General features: G+C 38.0%; 1 protein-coding gene across 2 annotated transcripts in view; it reads left to right on the top strand.

Moving 5' to 3' along the window:
• ZFYVE27 (zinc finger FYVE-type containing 27) overlaps positions 1 to 21,658 on the top strand; it is a 1,067,636-nt gene that overhangs the window by 1,008,591 nt on the left and 37,387 nt on the right. For both annotated transcript variants that reach the window (XM_044056911.1, XM_044056910.1), the window contains one exon: positions 3,057 to 3,138. In XM_044056911.1, coding sequence (XP_043912846.1) covers positions 3,057 to 3,138 — 82 coding nt within the window. The remainder of the gene's footprint in view (positions 1 to 3,056; positions 3,139 to 21,658) is intronic.

Raw genomic sequence — 21,658 nt, 5'->3', positions numbered from 1 at the left:
AGATGGGAGTTTGGTTTCATGTCTCATCCCATGAACGACACAGTCAGGATTGCAGCACTCACAGATACTAAGTTGCACTTTCACTAAGCTAATCACCTAGAGTGGGAATAGAACCCACATCCTTTTGGTCTTCAAGCACCAAAGGCAAGTGTGCCATCTGTAGCATCACTGGCACTGCCATTATGTAATAAAATTTAGTGACTGATTTTAGACACATTTTTTTACTTTAAAAACAAACTAACCCCCAAGGAATTAACTGTGTTACCAGACCAAATAACATATAAAGCAAAAAGACAGTAAATGCAGAAACACGGCCAAAAATGCACTCTTAAAGATAAAATAGACATATGTGTTTATTAAAGCAAATAAAAAACGGTAAGCACCTTCACATATTAATCTGTGCTTCATCAGAACATACAGCATTTAAAAATCAGGTACCTTAATTACAAAGTAGTAACTAATGAGCAAATTAAAAGGGACCAATAGAAAATCTACATTAATCTAATATTAAAATTACTTAAAGAGAGTTCTTGCTTTGAGGGCACGCTTCAATGAAACTCTCGCATTTAAGCCAGGGAACTAATCCACCTGCAGCTTCACAATCCAATAAAGCTTTCGACCTTCAGTAAAATTAACAAAATCACCCTTGCATTCACTCACAGTAATAATTTCAGTCACTCTAAATCTAAACAAATGTCCTTGGCCACACTCATCCCCAATGTAAGCACAATATACATGTTTCCTAATACATTCCATCAATGATCGATTCGTTTTACCAACATAAAAATACACACATGCTCTGCAACAAGATAAATAAATCACATTTCTATTGTAACAGCACTGACATTAAACCTAAAATTAACCAATGTCAGTGGATGTACAAACAAGGTAGATGCATCAATAAAAGAACAGTAGTTGCATTTCTGGCATTGTTGCCTTCCCATCGAGTTCTTAGAACATTTTACACTTGTATGATCCTTATAGCAAAGCTGCCTCTTCAGTGACTTTTTATTTTTAAAAACAAAACTCAGCCTATCACCTACTACTGTTTTAACCTGGTCATCAAGATGTAAAATAGACCAATTTGTTCTAATAGTATCTGAGATGGCTTGAACATCACTAGTGTAATAAAGGGAGATAGGAACATTCTCTCATTTTCTAAAGATACCATCTTCACCCGCAATTTTAGTCCTACTTAGCTTTTTAAAGAAATGTGGTTGTGCTTTATCCTTCTTGAGACAAACACTCATTAAGGGTAATATTCACTTCATTCTCCCTATATCCCCTTTCTCAAAACTCGTATCTCAACTTAGAAATGTCTCTCTGAAAGGCCTCTTCATTACTATTTAGCTTAGACATTTGCGTGGATCAGCCTTTCATAATGTTCTTGAATACAAAGCCTGGATACATGCTATCACTTTGTAGTAAAGTATTTTGTCTACAAGGCTTCCTATAGAGTGTGGTAATAAACTTATACTGAGGGTCTTTATGTATACAGGCATACAAAAAAATCCATCAGGTTAGTTGAAGATTTAAAAGTGAACATCAAAAACAGATGTGGTTGATTCTAAATAATTAGCAAATAGAGAGGGTTGTGACTCTGTTCCTCCCAAATCAAAAACATATCATCTACAAACCTTCTATAAAATTTTAAATATATAGTAAAATCATTTGGCTGTAGAATATAAGTCGATTCCCACTGAGCCATAACCATGTTGGCGTAGCTACCGACACAGGACGTGCCCATAGCTACACCAACTTTTGTATGAATAACTCATCTTCAGATATAAAAACATTATTTTCTGGTACTAGCTCAATAAACATACATAACAAATCTACAAAATTAACATCATATCCGCTGCACATGAAAAGATAGTCCTTGACCATATTAATGCCTTGCAGAGGAGGAATCACTGTAAACAGAGAAATAATGTGTAGCATTACTAAAATATATATTTCCAGTGAATTATTTGCATTAGCAAAATCAAATAAATCCTCTAAACAATGCTGAGTATCCCCCAAAACATGTTTCTGCTTATCTAGCACTGGTCTCAAGGTTTTCTCAACAAATATAGAAAAAGGCTTTGTACATGTTTTACTTTTGTGTTATTGGCACTGTATTAACAAATGATAGAATTTGTGTTGCTTCATTGGAAGATGTGTGATGTCATTTGTGCTTTTCCTGTTTGCGTGACTGGGGCTGCAGTTTACACGCATTGAATACCTTCACATCATGCATTACCAAAAGTGTGTCACTAAAGCTGAACACACCACTCTTCCTACTTCATGCCCAGTTAATGCCACATATCAATTGTAAACTCCACTGTGGATGAGAAGGCAGGAATATGGCCCTGTCAACAGCTGCTGTAAACCAGCTGTAAACATGGAGGAAGACAGAGCAGGAGACATATTGAAAGGGGAATGTGTCAAACATTCTTACAATGAGCATTGAGCTGTTATTTGCAATAGTTCTACTGTTTGTGACTTTTAAAGAGCCGAGTTTAGTGATATCAGTAAGATGAGTATCTAGAGTAATTATTTATTTATTTATTAATTTTATGACGGTCATTTGCATATTACAGTGCTCTGTATATCATTAATGCCATACTCAGGAGCCAATTAAGGGAAAAAGTGTTGGGATCACTGATTAAATGATTCTGCTTGTAGCCACATTCAGGATTTAGTGGTATCGGGCCATGCCATCTGTCTTAGAGAGGAAGAGGGATGGCATTTCTCCCAGATCAAGATACTGCTCCTGCCTTGTAGGAGCCACACTTAGAAACCCATTTTTCTTTCTTTTTTTTAAGACTTTAGTAACCAGTTTTTCTTTTCCACATATTGGCTGTGTTTCCAGCTGAGGATGCAGCAGGGCAGGCTCATGATGTCATATATTTAGGGGTAGTGACTTCCAAGTAAAACTTAATGTGACAAGGCTGGAGGGGGGGGGTGGAGTTGTGGGATAAGCTTATGGAGAGTGACTAAAAGAAGGAAACTGTGGCAGCTAAAACCATCTGGCAAGAATGAGCTGATTTAACCTATTTTTTTTGTTTCTCCAGCGTAGTTGCAGTAACTGTGGGAACATCTTCTGCTCAAGGTGCTGCTCTTATAAGGTGCCCAAGTCATACATGGGAGCAACAGGTATGGTATTACTTTTCACAGGTAGTATTACTTTGCAGTCACACTATTACCTGACAGGTGTAGTATTATCTTTCAGGTGTGGTATTGCCTTAAAGGTCTAGGGTGTGTGTGCTACAGGTACATGGCAAAGAATGTTACAAGGCACATGAACATTGCAACATAGTAACATATTTCCAGCTATGCAGAGGCTTGACTGATGAGGGGAACTGCTCTGCTGTATTAATAGGAAATATAAAATAATACCACAGATGTTCTTCGTGTTTCACTGTTGCAGTCTTAACTGTAGGGTGCTCCTGCCGGCAGGCAGCCCGAGGTCGGCCAGAATCCCAAAGTCTGGGTCCGGCGTCGGCTGTATAAGCTAGTATCCTGACGTCAGTACGTCTTGGTACATAGCCCTCAGCCGACGCCATCTTCTCCAGTCTTTCTTGCCGTGCGGTGGAAAGCAGCTCGCAAAATGTTGGTTGGCGATTTTCGAGCAGCGTATTTGGTTGTTGTCGGTCCGAAGTTCTTACTTCTCTTCTCAAAGCTAAGTACCCCATTGGAGAATCTTTTTCTTGTTCCTCCGATGTCAGAAAAAGTTAATAATTCTATAGCGTGTGGGAAACAAATACCTCATAAAGATTTCCACTCTTACCGTCTACCTTGCTTAGGCCCTGACCACGACGTTTCTTGTTGTCGGTTCTGTGCCAGGTTCAACTCTCGTACTATCAAGCGCAGGTACGATTGGGCTTTAAATTATTTTGGCAGACGCTTCAATTACAGAATGTCGTCGGACACTACCGGAGTTCAAAAGAAGCGCAAAGACAAAGACAGGCCTCCGAGGTCCAAACAGGACTCGTTGCAGCTGGAGCCAGCGTCCGGTTCGGCTGTCGTCAGTGAGGTGCTTTTGCAGCCCCTGTCGTCCGCCACTTCTGAACCGATGGCCGATACGGACTCCCATGGGGAGCCATCAAGGCCCACTATTTTAACTGCTGCAGGACCTTCGGACGTCGCTCCTTCAGATGGGTCCGGAACCGCTGTGCAGGTACCGGCTTCTGAGGGGGTTTTCAGGCCTACTCATATCACTATTTCAAAGGCAAAGGCAAAGACAAAGACTCCTACTAAGTCTAAGGTTTCAGCTCAAGCTGCTTCTGAATCCACTCCCAAGACACAAAAACAATTATTGAGGATGGCTGAAGATTTGCTTACAATGATTAGGGGTTCTCACCCTCCTCCTGAGAAAAGGCCTCGACAGGATGTTACTCTGGATTCCTCTGACCAGGCTTCTGTATCTTCTATTTCTTCCTCTGATCAGGACTATTCCTTTCCCCCTTATGAGGATTCGGATGCTGAGGATTCTTTGCCCTCGGCCTCTCCGCCTGAGAATTTTTCTTTTGGGGAAACCTTGCATGAGATGAGGGAACATTTTCATTGGGAAGGACAGGAATATTCTGCTTCCAAAAAGAGGCTTAGAGAATTCCTTCTTCTTCCTCAGCATAGGCCTTTAGCTATCCCTCCTGTTTTGGACATTGTAGATGATGCTTTTTCTGAGGCTAATTTGAATCCTGATTCCATGCCTCCTGCTCCTTCTAAGCCTGATAGATTTTATAGGGTTCCTGACTCTCATTTATTTTTATTTAAAAACCCTTCTGCAGATCCTGAAACTATTTCTCAGGGCTCTAAGGCTGCTAAGGTTGCTACTTCTAAAAACCCTATTCCCTCTGAGAAGGATTCTCGTGCTTTAGACAGGTGGGGTAAAAAGGTATATACTTCTGCTACCCTGTCTGTAAGGGCATTGAATTGCCAGTTTCATATGTTTAAATATCAGCAATTTCTTTTGTCTGTTTTAAAGCAAAAGCTTGCTTCCCATCCTGCTTGTGCAGAGGATAAGGAACTTCAGGATGTTTTGCATGCTACTGAACAGGTTAACAAGCATAGCTTACATTGTGGTTTTGATGCTTTGGATGCTTCTTGCAGGGCTGCTGCCTCTGGTACTGTGATTAGGAGACATGCCTGGCTTCGTGAACAAAGTTTGCCTGAACAGGTTAAGGCTAAGTTATTAGATGCCCCTGTTCAACAAGATGTTCTTTTGGTTCTAAGGCTGAGGAAGTTATTAAAAGATGGAAGAAAAGGCAAAATCCATGCAGACTGTAAAAGATTTCTTGCAAGTTCAGCCTCCTAGATTTTCCAGGAATTGGCCCTCTAAAATTGGTCCTTTCCCACGTCTGACAGGCCTCAAAGGGGAAGATATAGACGCTCCAGAGGTCGTGGTCAAGGCCAGACCTCTTACAGATCTAGACAATGGACTGCTTCTTCACCTAGAAGGGGAGAAGACAGATCCCAATCTCAAAGAAAGCAAACTCAATGACTCTCTCGGTTGGGCTTCAGGACCCCTTCACCGGACGCCTCTCGGAGGAAAACTGTCTCTTTTTACAGAAATTGGACTCATATTACCCAGGACAGATGGGTATTGGACGTGATTTTAAAAGGTTACAAGTTCCACTTTCACACTTTGCCAAGGACTCACGGTTGGCCAGATCTGCCAAAACTTCAATGGTCAGAGGCCTTAACTCAAGTGGATGCTCTTCTGGCCATGAGAGCCATAGAGCCTGTTCCACTCTCGGAAATGGGAAAAGGGTTTTATTCAAGGCTGTTTCTGGTTCCCAGAAAACAAAACTCTTGGAGACCTATTCTGGACCTTTCTGTGTTAAACACCTTTTTGGAAATTCCAAAGTTCAAGATGCTTACTCTGCAACAGCTAATTCCAATGCTCTCTCAGGACGCCTGGATGGTGACATTGGACTTAAAGGAAGCCTATTTGCATATCCCTATCAGACAAGAACGCAGGAAATTCCTCAGGTTCAAGGCAGGTTCGAGGCACTTTCAATTCTCTGTTTTGCCCTTTGGTTTATCTACTGCCCAGAGTCTTCACCAAGTGCCTGGCACCAGTAGTGGCTTACTGCAGACTTCAGGGGATCCAGATTTACCCCTATTTGGACGACTGCCTTATTCAGGCAGACAGCAAAGATCTTCTGCTTCAACATCTGGACTTTGTTCAACGCCTTCTCCTACTACTGGGATTCTCAGTGAACATAAAAAAGTCACATTTGATCCCTTCTCAACAAATGGTATTCTTGGGAGCCCTCTTAAATACAACCTTACAAAGGGCCTACCTCACTCCAGAAAAACAAATTCAGCTGGCTTCTACTTTCAACACCTTGGCAACTCTATCTCAGCTCACTGCAAGGAAATTCCTGCAGGCTCTGGGCTACATGGCTTCCTGCATTCTGTTGATTCCAAACGCAAGGCTTCACATGAGAAAGCTTCAATGGTATCTGAAAAGTGTATGGTCACAGCATTACCACGACCTGGATATTCTGATTCCTCTGATCCCCTGCCTCCAGAAGGAGTTCCTCTGGTGGTCCAGGGCTTGCACTTTAAACGAAGGAAAACCTTTTCGTCTCCCTCAACCTACTCAAATCCTAACCACGGATGCCTCGGATTATGCTTGGGGAGCACACTTTCTAGACAATTGCCAGCAGGGAACCTGGATAAAGGACCATCTTCACTGGCACATCAATCTGAAGGAAATGTTGGCAGTTCAAAATGCCCTTTTAGCCTTCAAAAACCTTTTACAACCAGGGCCTCTGCTAATTCGCACAGACAACACCACGGTCATGTGGTACATCAACAAGCAAGGGGGTTCTCATTCATACCCCCTTTGCAGACTAGCGATGGGTTTATGGGACACAGCTCTAAATCTGAATCTGCATCTCCAGGCTCAATTCATTCCAGGGAAACTGAATCTCTTAGCAGACAGCCTGAGCAGGAACATTTCAGATCCTCACGAATGGATGCTAGACACCAACTTGTTCAACAGGATAACTGCAGTTTGGGGATGTCCCCAGATAGATCTGTTTGCATCCCATCTCAATCATCAGCTGCCTCGCTTTTGCACCAGGTCCTTCCACAAAACAGCATGGAGAGTGGATGCCCTGTCCTTCAGCTGGAGAAGCCTTTCAGCATATGCCTTCCCTCCTCTTCCTCTACTGCCTCGGGTACTACTGAAGATAAAACAGGACAAGCCCAAGTTCCTCATCTTGATTGCTCCAAATTGGCCTCGACAGTTTTGGTATCCAACCTTAAAGCTCCTGTTCTCGGGGCCTCCTTGGATTCTCCCACTGAACCCTTCGCTTCTGTCCCAGCATCAGGGTCAGTTACTACATTCCAATCTCAAGATCCTTTGCCTGGCAGCTTGGATCTTCAAAGGAATTTGATTTCCTCTAGTCTTCCCAAACAAGTTTTGGATGTTCTTTTGGAAGCTAGACGGCCTAGCACTAGGAAATCCTATGCCTCTAAATGGAAGAGGTTTTCTATTTGGATGCAGGACCGAGGCTCTGATCCTCAGGTTCCTGATCTCTCCTCTATTTTGCTTTTTTCCTTTCGGAACTTTTATCTAAAGGACTTTCCTTTTCTTCCATTAAGATACATGCTTCTGCTATCTCTGCGCATTACAGTTCTGATCCTCCTGTTTTTTCACATCCTTTGGTGAAGCAGTTCTTGAGAGGGGCTAAAAATTTGCGGCCTCCAAGGACCCCTCCTGTCCCTGCCTGGGATCTTAATTATGTTTTAGAAAAACTTACTTTGCCTCCTTTTGAGCCTGCTGCATCTTCAGATATTAAGTTTCTATCCTGGAAGACTGTTCTTTTGCTAGCATTGACCTCGGCCAGAAGGGTCTCAGAGTTGCAAGCTCTCATGGCTGTGGAACCATACCTTATTTTCCATCAGGACAGAGTATCCTTGAGGACCAATCCTACTTTCATGCCTAAGGTGATTTCGAAAGTGGCTTTAAATCAGACAATTCACCTTCCTACTTTCTTTCCAAATCCTCAAAATAAAGGGGAAAGGATTTTGCATTCATTGGATGTGCACAGACAGTTACGATTTTACTTGGACAAGACTAAAGATTTCAGAAAGTCTAACCAATTGTTTGTTTCCTTTGCCTCCAGTTCTCTTGGAAAACCTATTTCTAAACAAACTATTTCCAAATGGATTGCTTATGGAATCAGATTTTGTTACACTCATCATGGGAAACAATTTCCAGGGACCATTAGAAGTCATTCTACTAGAGCAGCTGCTACTTCTACAGCTTTCCTCAGAGGAGTCCCTACCAAGGATATCTTGGAAGCTGCCACTTGGAGTTCTGTGCATACTTTTTCCAAGCACTACAATCTCCCCTTGTTTTCTAAGTCTAGGGCAGGCTTTGCCTCTGCTGTCTTGCAGGGTATTCTTGCCTCCCCTTCTTCTATCTAAAGCCTCCTCCCCCTCTACACTGCTTTGGGATTCCACCCTACAGTTATGACTGCAACAGTGAAACACGAAGAACATAGTACAGTTGTGTACACCTACCATAAATGTAGATGTTCGAGTGTCTTCACTGTTGCAGTCGGGGTTTCCCTCCCTCCTATCCCCTCTTTTTCTCTTATTTGTGGTGTATTTGTGTTTCCTTGTTGGATTCATTTTTGATTTGTTGGGGACTTCTGACATCTGGGGCAAGAAAGGCTGGAGAAGATGGCGTCGGCTGAGGGCAATGTACCAAGACGTACTGACGTCAGGATACTAGCTTATACAGCCGACGCCGGACCCAGACTTTGGGATTCTGGCCGACCTCGGGCTGCCTGCCGGCAGGAGCACCCTACAGTTATGACTGCAACAGTGAAGACACTCGAACATCTACATTTATGGTAGGTGTACACAACTGTACTTTCTAGTCTGGCTAAGTGTGCCAAAATCCTGAAATGGTGTTGTATTTCCATCTTAAAAAGGAAGCTCTTTTTGGATTAATGTTTTAAAAAGCCTTCCTGAAGTAGATACATTTTTCTGGTTTGGCTTCACAGCATTGTTCTAACATCTAAAAAATGAGGTTCAGTGGAGTTTTATGGTATTAGAGAAATGATGGTACTAAACATGGATTGAATCATTTTTCTAGAATATTTATTTGCAATTCAGCCTGCTCTCTCTTAGTATGCTACTTTGCTAAAATTGTATTTTTACATAATGGGGTGAACTGACTTGTTGGATTATGTTCTTATTAACCCAAATTAATGTTTTTAGTGGGTACATTTGAAAGCTGGGCTACTTATTCTTTTGTCCTGAAATGACCACACAGTGTATAGCAATTGTAAGGCTTTTCATAATATAGCTTGGTGGCCTCATTAGCTTGCATGAAATCAAGCCGGCCCATAAGCAAGGCATACAACACTTTATGGAGCTACCGCAGTTTCATTGGATCCCAGTGAAGGCCCCTTTTATCTCGGTCAGCTTGCAGCCAGAAACAGCTATTCCTCATAAGGAGAGTATTGACAAGGAGTGTGTTTACAGAGTTGTGCAGGCAACAGGAAATCAAAAATGACATTGGTGTCTCATTTATTTGTTTATGTATATGTATATTTCCATTTGATGATTGGGAAAGTCTTAATGGGGAGAGCCCATTTTCAGCAGTGGCTATGGGGAGAGAAGGGTCCATTTAACAAGCATCAGTACAGACTGACCACATGAAAATTGAGCAGTAACTTTCATCAGCTGTTGTATTAGTGTACGCTATAGCAGAATACTGTATCGAGACTATTTACTTGATAGAAACTGGGTTCATTTTTTTGCCAGGAGTGCAGTGGTTATTTTTTTTTTTTAGTTTATTATTTTTATTATTTGTTTTTAAGCCACAATTAAACATAAATCCGCCTCATCAACAACATTCTTTTTCCCATTTTCTGCACTGGGTCAGGGTGTTGCGTCAGCTGTCATCATGCCTCTAGATTCAGTTCCACTTTCCTACTTTCCGTGATGGTCATGCTTGACAGGTGTTCTGTTTGCTGGATGCCCTTGCCTTGTTTTTGCTTGCTTTGTTCTTGTCACATCCAAATCTTCTTCTGCATATCATCTTCTGCTTTCCTGTGCCAAACCACTGTAATCTGTCCTCCTTGACCTCCTTTGCAATTAGAGCTACTTTAGCTTCTGCTGTGATGTCCTTATTGCTTCAACTGTCCCACGGTGTGCATCGCACCATCTATTGTACCTCCTGTTTCAGGTCCTTGATCTCCTCACCTGTAGCTTCCTCATCTGCTGCCTTCACTGCACTACTGTTTTGTACAGGTTACTTTTCAAAATCTTTGGCAGTCTTTTGTCACACACTACCCCTGACACTAGGGCTAGGCACTCAGCAGTATAAAACTTGATTCCAGATAATTTTGTCAAGTTGACAATTAAACATACATGTCAGCAATAAAACTGCCATGACAATTAATGTCAGAAAAGTTGTATGCAGTGTAGTCAAGACGTTTTTGTTATATTTCAGAAAGGCCATATTCATATTCAAAGAAAAATACCATTTCCAAGTTTATGTCACATACCAGTAATGTTCAGGACTGCATGTTTTGCACATCAATCAGAATGGTCAACCAGTTGACTATAACTAGTGTTGGGCAGAATTGGTTGACCAGTTGACTATAACTAGTGTTGGACAGATGTAGTTTTTGAGAAGTTATGGGTTTGTCTTACAGCATATTCTTTGCTAAATCACCATATTGTTCTGTCCATACACCACAAGAAACACAAAAGCTACCCAGATTAATGGTGGGAATCTGCAGTATCTGTTGTTAAGGAGCATTGTAAATTCAAAGACCATTTGGTGCACAGAAATGACCCTTGTTAGATGTTGGACTGCTTAGTGTAATATAGATGGTTTGGCTAATAATATCCGAGAGCTTACCTTATTTGTATGTGGGGAGCTGCTTAGATAGACCAAACAATATTGCATGATTGGTTCTGTCCAATTTTTTAAATTGTTTGACATTTATATGGCTGATTTGTGATTTTGGACCTCATCTTGAAGATTGTTTCATTAAATGGGAATCATGATACAGGGATTATTGTGTTATTTTCATGGTTCATTGGCTTGGAGTTGATTGTGTTAGCAGCAGAGATGCAAGGTGTGTTGTTACTATTTCAAAAAAAAAATCCAATATTGGTCAGCCTGATTTGTGACAGCTTGCTTCAGTTGAAGATCCACTTGATTTTTCCCATTTTGAAAAATAATGTGGGAAGCTCTCTATGTGACAGCTGTATACACTTCCTCATTAAATAAACATCAGCAGCAATGTGCAAAAAATAATAACGAAGGGCAACAACAGGAAACAGAACCCAGGACCAACAATAAAAAAACCAGGAGAAATTTATTCACCAATACATCCACCGACTAAGCGCTTTCACCTAAAAAGGCATCCTCAGAGTTGGTTAGAACATCACAATTAACATATTTATACAATAATTAAGGCTTGTTAATCAATGACATCACATTTTGAATGCACCAATGAGCCTAAGCACTGCCTCAACCCAATTAAAAATACAGTACCTATTCTAATACAATAATGAAAATGAATAACAACCATACAAACACTAAATGAATCACAACCATTCAGCTACATAATATACCACATAATCTCATACCCATAAACCTTTATATTAAAAAACATGCAAATATATGGATGTAAATGCACATGTTTCAACCTGAAAACATTAAAGGAATGACTCTGTAAACAAATTTAATACATACAGCATAATACAATGCAATCACCCATTTAATTAAATACAACTTGCTTTTTGTTTTAACACCGGTTTGATGGATATACAATCATTAATACCAGGAAACCTCATGGCGTTTAATCTCACCTGCCATTGAACTTCTAACAGGGCCACCTTATTGGTAATGTCACCCCCTTGGTCCTCATATATTCTGTCAATGACAAAAAACAAGATTTTTTTAAAAGTCTTGCATTGACAGCTATGTGTAAACAAAGCATTATGTGCATCTTTATTCTTTATACTGCGTACATGTTCACTTATTCGGTCACGCAGTCTACGTGTAGTCATCCCTACGTAGAATGCGTCACACGTAACGCAAGAAGCTACATAAACTAAATATTTTGTGTTACAATTACACTGACCAGGGCAGGCAATTGTACGATCAAAACCTTTTATAACCAAGTGTGTACCCTCACTGATAAATCTACAAACTCTACAGCTACCACACTTGGACATTTTTGATTTCCTAACCCTAGGTACTCTCTCCATGATTGTTTTTAAGTTTACACCTTTACTGAACACGATCCTAGGTGCCTTCCCAATTATATCCTTAATGTCATTATCTAAACAGTGATTCCACACTTCACGTACCGATGCTGCAATAAAAGTGGCTTTCTCATTATAATTGAGGATCAAGCATGATTTATCATTCCCTATACCCTTGTCCATATTATTCAAATCCATGTTACTCACCACATTAACTTCACTTCTCAATATAGGCACAAAGACAGTATTCCTTTTTCTAACTACTTCCCGTTTTACCTTAAGTAAAAGATTAAGTGGATACCCCCTATCCATGAACATACCCACAAGCTTATACATTTCCTGTCTAAAAAGGGTATCATCACTGATTATCCTTGATAACCGTACCATTTGTCCCTTTGCCACCCCTCTTTTTTGATAATAGGGGTGGCAACTGGAAAAATGTAAAAAGGAGTTGGAATAGCTGTCTTTCCTGTATAATGTACTGGCCAATCCTTCCCCATCCTTGAAAATTGTCAAATCCAAATAATTCACTCTATCCACACAGCATGTGTAAGTGAATCGCAAAAAACTGGTGGAAGAATTAATATATTCAATAAACTCAATGACACTACTCTCATCACCATCCCATAGGATGAGTAAATCATCCAGATACCTATTGTACAACACTACTTTCTCCCAAAATCTGGATTGAAAAATACAAGTTCTCTCCCATGCCAATAGTACAAGATTTGCGAAAACTGGCGCACATCGTGCACCCATAGCAACTCCAGAACACTGTTGATATACTTCACCTTCAAATTTAATGAAATTATTTTTCAAAACAGTTTCCATCAAATCACAAGTAATGTTGATTTTACTTTTGTCAAAACTAGAACTAAGCAATAAACTGTCACGAAACATTTCCATACCTTCACTGTGCGGAATGACCGAGAACAAATTAACCACATCTATTGTTAAGAAACAAAAGGTCCTAGTACACTTGCCAATAGCCTTCAGCCTCTCCAAACAGTGCCAAGAATCCTTAATGATGTGAACTACATCACTAGTAATGATTTTACAAGCTTCATCCACAAAAGCTGCAAGGGGTTCAGTCTTAGAACCCCTGGCAGATACTATTGGCCTAAATTGTAACTGCTCCAACCCTTTATGCACTTTAGGTATACCAAAGATATTTGGGGTAACAGGGTATCTAACTGTAAGAAAATCAAATTCCGATTCTGTTATCTCACCTTGAAATAAAGCATCCAACAAATACAAATCAATTCTTCTGTAGGCCACGTTCATTTCATTAACCGATACCCTTGTGTATGTATCTGCATCTTCAAGTAAGCACATCATAGATGTCGAATAATCTATTTGGTTCATCAACACCATTCCCCCACCTTTATCTGGTTTCATACATCTAATACTATTCGATGATTTGAGCTCTTTAAGAACACTCCTCTCTGCAGGGGTCAGGTTGTCAGAACTAGTATCCTTTCTACCACATATTCTCCTAACCTCAAACTCCATGAGATTTTCCAAAACTGAAATAACGTTATTACTAGGTGGTATAAATGTACTCTTCCTTTTTAACTTGGAATCATGGTTGTTATAATTCATCTCCTTCTTATCATGAAAATACATCTCCAGGTTTAATCTCCTCATAAACAATTTAATGTTGATCAAAACCTGGGAAACATCTAATCTGAAACTAGGTACAAAACTAGTTCCTTTAGTAAACAGTTGAAAATGCACATCCCCTACTATCGTATCAGTGTAATTGTATATAAAAAAAGCAGAGATGCAAGGTGTGTTGTTACTATTTCAAAAAAAAAAATCCAATATTGGTCAGCCTGATTTGTGACAGCTTGCTTCAGTTGAAGATCTACTTGATTTTTCCCATTTTGAAAAATAATGTGGGAAGCTCTCTATGTGACAGCTGTATACACTTCCTCATTAAATAAACATCAGCAGCAATGTGACTTTCTTGAACCTTCCATTATAACTTTGACACACATGAATTCATAATTTTATTTCCAATGCTATGATTATGTTGTGGTACTGTTAGCTAAATTTATAGGGCAAGAACCATAAAAGGGCCTTCAGCACTGCCACAGGTGATCCTCTCAGGAAGCAGGTATAATCTTCTTGTTATAACACAGTAAAGGAAATGTATGCTGTAGGCCAAGACAGTGCCTTCCTCTTTGCCATTTTAATATGAATTTGTAAAATTCTTCAAAGTTGGAAATTGCTTTTTAAAATAATTTACCTCATTTTTTTCATTTTCATGACTTAACACATTTTAGAAACATGCTCACTAAAATATTTATCCAGTAGCCATCGTGAATAACATCTGAAAGCTTTTATTATCTTGCAAGCGCTGACTAACTTGCTCAATACATGTTTGACTCAGGCAGTGCTGCATTAATCACTGCCGTCTTGTGTCCTGTACCAGGGAATACAGCATCTTTTCTATGCCCCTGTATAGTTAAAATAAATCAGCAGAAATGACAAAATTAATTAAATTAATTGAAATGCACTTGATAGATGCTGTAATTATATGATCCATGAACTGTGAGTGACAGGAAACAGTTGCTGCTGTAAATATGCATGTACTCACCCATCCATGTGCACATACTTACACCCAGAAAGCAATGCATTCATAAAACAGCAATGTATGATTCAAGGATTTAAAAAACATGGCTCATGAATTACAGCCTGACGGTTGCCTGGATCTTCAAGCATATTTATAAAAAAATAAAATAAAACACATTGTTATGCTTATTTTTTCATGCTTCTGGACAGGGATTGATCTCTCTCACACACACACACACACACACACACACACACACACGCACACACACACTAAAACTTCACTAGTCCTTTAAAAAAAAATTTTTATCTTTGTACTGGGCAGCCTTACAGGACAGCTGGGCTAACGGAATACGATCAATGTCCAGATATGATATTTATTTACAAACTGCAGTAGTGTAAGATGCACATTTGCCGGCCCAAGACCCTAAATAGCATCATAAGTGCATTTATGATGAATCTCTCACAATCTCACCGCATCCACTTGCTAAATATTGTTACATGCAAAGCATCATTACTCTGACATGAGCATCATCTCCCAGTGCATTTTGGACATTTGTGTATGACTCAAAAATATAACTTGGTGAACCATGCTCTTATCTTAATGACCTCTGTTGGTAGGTCCCTAGCAGAAGAACAGCCTTATTAATGATATAAAATTAAAAGTTTAAAATAACATATTAATTTAATTTAATAAAGAAATGCAGCTGAATGCTGTCCTACATAAAACTGGATTTTTGGTATTGTATGAAATAACACAATTAAAAACAAAACGGATGTCTCTTCTCTCTCTCTCTCTCTCTCTTGTCCTGTATTTCTTGAATTGACTTTGACTTTAAAGTGATGCAGTTTTGGAAAAGGGTTATAAATTACTTTCATTTCCAACAACTTCATATGATCCTCTGTATTTGATATTGACTGAAAAAAAAAGCTTCACTTGTAATTTTTTATTCTTGCAACCCTGCAAGTGTTATTTACACATGTAATAGAGCAAATGCTGTCGTTGGCAAACCTTGGAGTAGTTTTTATTTCCTTAAAGGACCACTACGGGCAAATGATGAAGAAAACATATATATATATATATATTTTTTTTTTCAATAATAAATCTTTATTGTTTTCCAATTATTAATACAACACTACAACATATGTACATTATATACATGAATGCTTCCAACAGTTACATAAGATCATTATACATTAAGATAAAATTCTAAAAAAAGGTATTAAAAAAGAAAAAAAGAGAGAAGGAAAAAAAGGAAAAAGATCTAATATTAATATAAGGTTTATCTATACTAATCTCCATATTAAATATGTACTTCCCGGGGAAAAGTGGAATAGAACATTAAGCTAACACAATGTTAAAGATTTGCTCCCATATTTTTGTATTATTTATATTTTTCTTATGATCTTTAATTAGTAATTTATGTGCTAAAATATGTTTTATCACTACACTTTTAAAGTTTTCCCATGAAGTCAAAGATGGATTCAGCCAATTTGTAGTTATATAAAGCTTCATTAACAAGAAAATATTTATGAGTATGATCACTTGGGATCTATTCAAGTCATTCGGAGGAATATGAAGAATCATAAACTCCCAAGAAAGTGTGGACTGTAGATAACCCATTTTTTGTAATTGAATTTTTAGAGAATTCCAAAGTTTGAATATACATTTACAGCTCCAGAACATGTGTAAAAGGTCAGCGGTTTGATCAATACAATATGGACATTTAGGTGAATTTTTCGAGTTAAATTTATGTAAGCTGAGGCGAGTGTAGTAAGCATTATTAAATATCATCAGCTGAGTGAATAATAGCTTTTGAAGAGATACTGATCTTAAAGTTAGATTAATTACTTTCAATATTTTATTATCATCACTCAGTAATAATTTATCCTTCCAATATTTAGATAAAAAGTATTTGGTTATTATATTTCACATCTTTTATCAAATTATATGAAGCTGTTATATATTTGAAGTCTTGCATTAGAGTTTGCCATAAGTTTGAACAAATGGTTAAGTCTTCTTCTTTAATTTTAAAATTACTAAAATAAGTTATTGAAAGATCCTTTAGTTGTCTCATTATAATTAAATAAGAGTTAGGAAGGCTCAGCTCTCTTAACATGTCGTGTATTGAGATACCAAGAAAGGGATATAAATCAAGTATAGTTAAATCAATTATAAGTGGGAATTTTTTAAGATCTATCAATTGATTACCGATTTTCAAATTCGGGTTCTTATGAAATGGTTGAAAGGTCATCATATACTGTAAGAGATTTAGTGATTTAAACAGGTTTTGTATTGATATTATATATAATCAAATATGTTCCATCAAAACGTATATTTTAAAGGTATCTTTATTTAAAAAAGGTAATGCCTTAAAATTAATACCCAATTTGACAACATGTTTGTAATTCAGAATCAACCACTTGGGTGACCATTTAGTACTGGACTTATCAAAGTTAATCACTCTTAGAATTCTATTAGCATTTATTAAATAATATGCTTCAAAGTTCGGTAATTCTAAACCACCCTTATTTTTCGGAGTCATCAGTTTATCATAGGATATTCTAGTTTTCCTAGGGTCCCATACAAATCTACCTAATTCCGTATGAAGTTGTTTAAAGAATTTCCTAGAAATTGAGACTTAAGTAGCTCGAAAAATATATAATATTCTAGGGAGAACATTCATTTTAATAATTGAAGTCTTTGCCATTATTGGTAATTTCAGATTATTCCATCTTTTTAAATCAGACAGTATATGATCCCAAATTAGCTTGACATTGTTCACATAAAAGTCTCTATTATCTGTTGAGAAAACAATACCTAAATATTTTATTTTTTCTTCGGATTTTACCTGACCTATCAATGGTAAAAGCGAAAAGGGTGTAGGCGTCTTTAAGGGAAATACATTGTTTTTTTTTTAATTTATTTTGTAATTAGATATTTCTGCAAAATCTTACACTGCTTTTAATATCTCCGCAACCAAGTAAAGAAACTAATCACCTCAGACAAAAAAAATTACTACAATAAACTTCAGTCCAATAATAACAAGAACCCTAAACAATTCTGGAAATCTATTAATTCCCTACTCCACCCAGGATCTAGGAATAATCCCTGCCCTGACCCTAGCTTAACCGACTCAGAACTAAGCTCTCACTTCAACACATTCTTTACAGAATCCATTGCTAATCTAACCAAATCTTTTCCCAACAATAATCCATCCAACTCTCTCTCCTCTACTCCCAGCACCCCTAGTAACTGTACGCTTAATTTCCAACTCAAACCTGTACCAACTACTTTCATAAAAAGACTCCTATCAAAACTAAAGCCTTGCTCACATGCCCCAGACAACTTACCCTCCTCCTTCCTCAAAACTGCTGCAGATGGTATTGCTCTCCCTATCAGCATCCTAATTAACAGATCTTTAAAAGAGTCTTATGTACCCAAACTTTGGCGATCTGCCTTCATTCTACCTCTACACAAAGGAGGCAAAAACTGCAATATCTCTAATTTCCGCCCAATTGCCTTACTCTCACCATTATCAAAAATACTTGAAAAATGTGTCCATCACCAACTTATGCCTTTTTTAACTCAGAATCTCCTCTTAACTCCCACCCAGCATGGCTTTCACCCTGGCCACAGCACCACTACAGCCTTACTATCCTTCTTAGACACAGTAAATCGAGCACGCGATTTTGGATTTCTAGTATCCACAGTACTGCTAGACCTTTCCAAAGCCTTTGATACCATTTCCCACAAGCACCTTCTCTTTCATCTCTCCAACCTTCATCTCTCCCCTGATACCCTTTCCTGGTTCTCCAGCTGCCTATCTGACAGATCTCAAGCTGTCAGATGGAAGAACTCTACCTCCTCTTTCTTGCCAACACCCACCGGTATTCCCCAGGGGTCCATCCTCGGACCCATGCTTTTCAACATTTTCATTAACCTTCACTCAATCATCCCTGATACAACAGTTATCCAATATGCAGATGACTCCACCTTAGTCTGTGCCGCCTCCAACCTTCCTGAACTATTGACTAAAACTCAAACAGCTTTTCCACTACCGAAAACTGGATGCACCAAAACCATCTCTCACTCAACTCTAACAAATCTAAAATTCTTCTCTTTCCTCCCTCCAGAAACTTCTCCTACGACAAGAAAGCTTTCAGAGTCCTTAACCAAAGCAACTCTGCCATAGAAGTGGTCCCTCCGCAAAACTCCTCGGCATTACCATAGACGAACACCTTAAATTTGATATCCACATCCAACAAAACATCAAGAAAACCCATCAAAAGCTAGGCATGCTCTATAGAAATAATCGCTTTCTCTCCAACTCCGCAAGGCAAACTATTGCTAATACCTACCTCCTACCCTCTCTATTATATGGAGCCCCTCTACTAACTAACATATCTTCTTCCAATACCTCTAAACTCGAAACTTGCTATAATAAAATCTCCAAATTCGCAACTAAATCCAAAACCTCTACTCACCACTGCTTAACCCTACAATCTCTGAACTGGCTGGAACTCCCAAACCTCCTAGACTATTTCCAACTAACCACTGCCCACAAATTAATATTCTATCCAGATAAATGCCCAGCCTTAACAAACATCCTTCCCCCTTACATCCCAACCAGATCTTTGAGATCTGAACACCAAAATTTAATCTCTGTCCATAAACCCAAACGCCCTGCAGGCCAACACCTTCTCTCTTTCACTGTTGGCAAAAAATGGAACTCTCTCCCTCCTTCACTCAGGACTACTCCTAACTCTGAATCCTTCAAAACCCTACTTTTCTCTTACCTATCCACTAAACGTAAATGCTCCTGCTTTCACCCTACATAACTATCTTAAGACTTTCCCCTTTGAGCTCTTCATTCTCTTGCTTTTCTCTGCACTATTACCTCTTTCCATTATCCTAATTAAACCCAAGCTAACATACTTAGACTAAGCATCCTCTCTCTCTTGACTCCAAGTATTGTATATATTGTAAATATCAAGTAAGTCATATATACTTATTGTCCAGTCAATCTAAACCTACTGTCCTGAATGTAAATACCTACAAACTGTGCTACCTATGTCAAAATTGTATTTCAATGCCAATTTATCCCCTATACCTGATTGCATATATGTATTTTCCACTGTATTATGTAACCTTTGTATCCATTTATGTATGTACTTACCATTGCATTATGTAACCTTGTAACCATATTGCTTATTGGAGCTTTTCTCCCCGGGCCTCCACTGAAAATGGGCACACCACTGGCCCAGTGGACTTCCCTGGTAACCAAACTGAAATAAATAAATAAATAAATTCTTAGCATCTGAAACAGGCGTCGTACAATAAATATTAAGATCATCAGCAAAAGCAGCCATAGATATTTTCGTACCATATATTATTGGAGCATTATGATAAATATTTTGCTTAATATGTAAAAATAGTGGTTTTAGATATAAATTGAATAAAATAGGAGATAGCGGACATTCTTGACGGGTACCATTCTTAATTTGTATTCTTTTTGAGAAATTTTTATTAATATATAAAGTTGTATAGGGATTATTATATAATTTTTTTAATGTTAAAATGAAATCTTGGGGTATATTAAAATATGATAGAATATCAAACAAAAATTTTAAATTAACTCTATCGAAAGCTTTTTGAGCATCAATTATGAGTGCGTAAACATTAAGATTTTTATGAATGGCATAAGAAATGAGTGTATGAAGTGATAACGTATTATCGGTAGTTTGTCTACCATTTATAAAGCCAGCTTGTTCATCAGATATTATTAGGTTTATTACCTTCTTCAATCTATTGGCTAAAATAGATGTCATAATTTTCATATCTATATTTAAAAGTGAAATAGGTGTATAGTTATCTGGATTTTGAAGATCTGCATTCTCTTTAGGTATAAGAATTGTTTTCGAAGCATTAAAATGCAGATTATTAATTTTATTGTTAATTATATAATTAAATACTTGTGGAAGTATTTTAGCCAGTATATCACCAAATGTTTTGTAAAATTCAGAAGTCAAACTATCCGGTCCTGGAGCTTTATGTGGCTTCAAATTATTAATTGTATCTGTTATCTCCTCAGAGGAAATTGGTTTGATTAAACTCTCATGAGACTCATCACCAATTTTTGGAAAAGTAATCTTCTGCAAAAAATCGTTATTACTCTTATGTATAAGTAATTCCTGATGTTCGCCATAAATTTGAGAGAATATTAATTCAAAGGTATTCATAATGTCTTCAGTATTGGTATATCTTTTATTATTAACTGTATTTCAGAAATTTGAGAAGGTATTTTCGATTGATTAATAATACGAGCTAGTGCTTTTGAGGGGGTCTGAATATGATTAGCGTATTTTACCAGTATATTCTGTTCATAAAATGACAATTTACTATTTTGTAGTAAAAAAAGATCTTTTTGACATTTTAATAACTCAGTTTCAGTTTGTTTGCTATAGTTCCCGATTAAATCTTGATCTAGTAACTTAATTTTAGTTTCCAATTCTTGTATGTCTCTAGTTTGTATTTTCTTATAATAAGTAGCCTTTTGGAGAAAAATCCCTCTTATTTGTGCTTTGAAACATATATTTTTTATCTTGCCATGATTTACTACACCTCCCAAAGCTGCCTTCAGCAAAATAAGTACTCATTCCTAATTTTATTTTGTTTTTACTCTTGTCTGCCCTCATGGGGGCAGACATGGTGATTCCTTTGGAAAGCTAAATCTGTCCTATATTGCAGACTGTGAGGACAAATAGCCCTACCATTTGTTGTCAGACTAGACTTCCATTCACTTACAATGGAACTCCTGAAAAAAACTGCCAAGTTTGA

The sequence above is a fragment of the Protopterus annectens genome, chromosome 14.part0, assembly GCF_019279795.1.
Source record: "Protopterus annectens isolate FY-2018-M chromosome 14.part0, PAN1.0, whole genome shotgun sequence".
NCBI lineage: Eukaryota > Metazoa > Chordata > Ceratodontiformes > Protopteridae > Protopterus > Protopterus annectens.
Note: the sequence above shows the minus strand (reverse complement) of the source record. Positions and strands in the feature narration are given on the sequence as shown.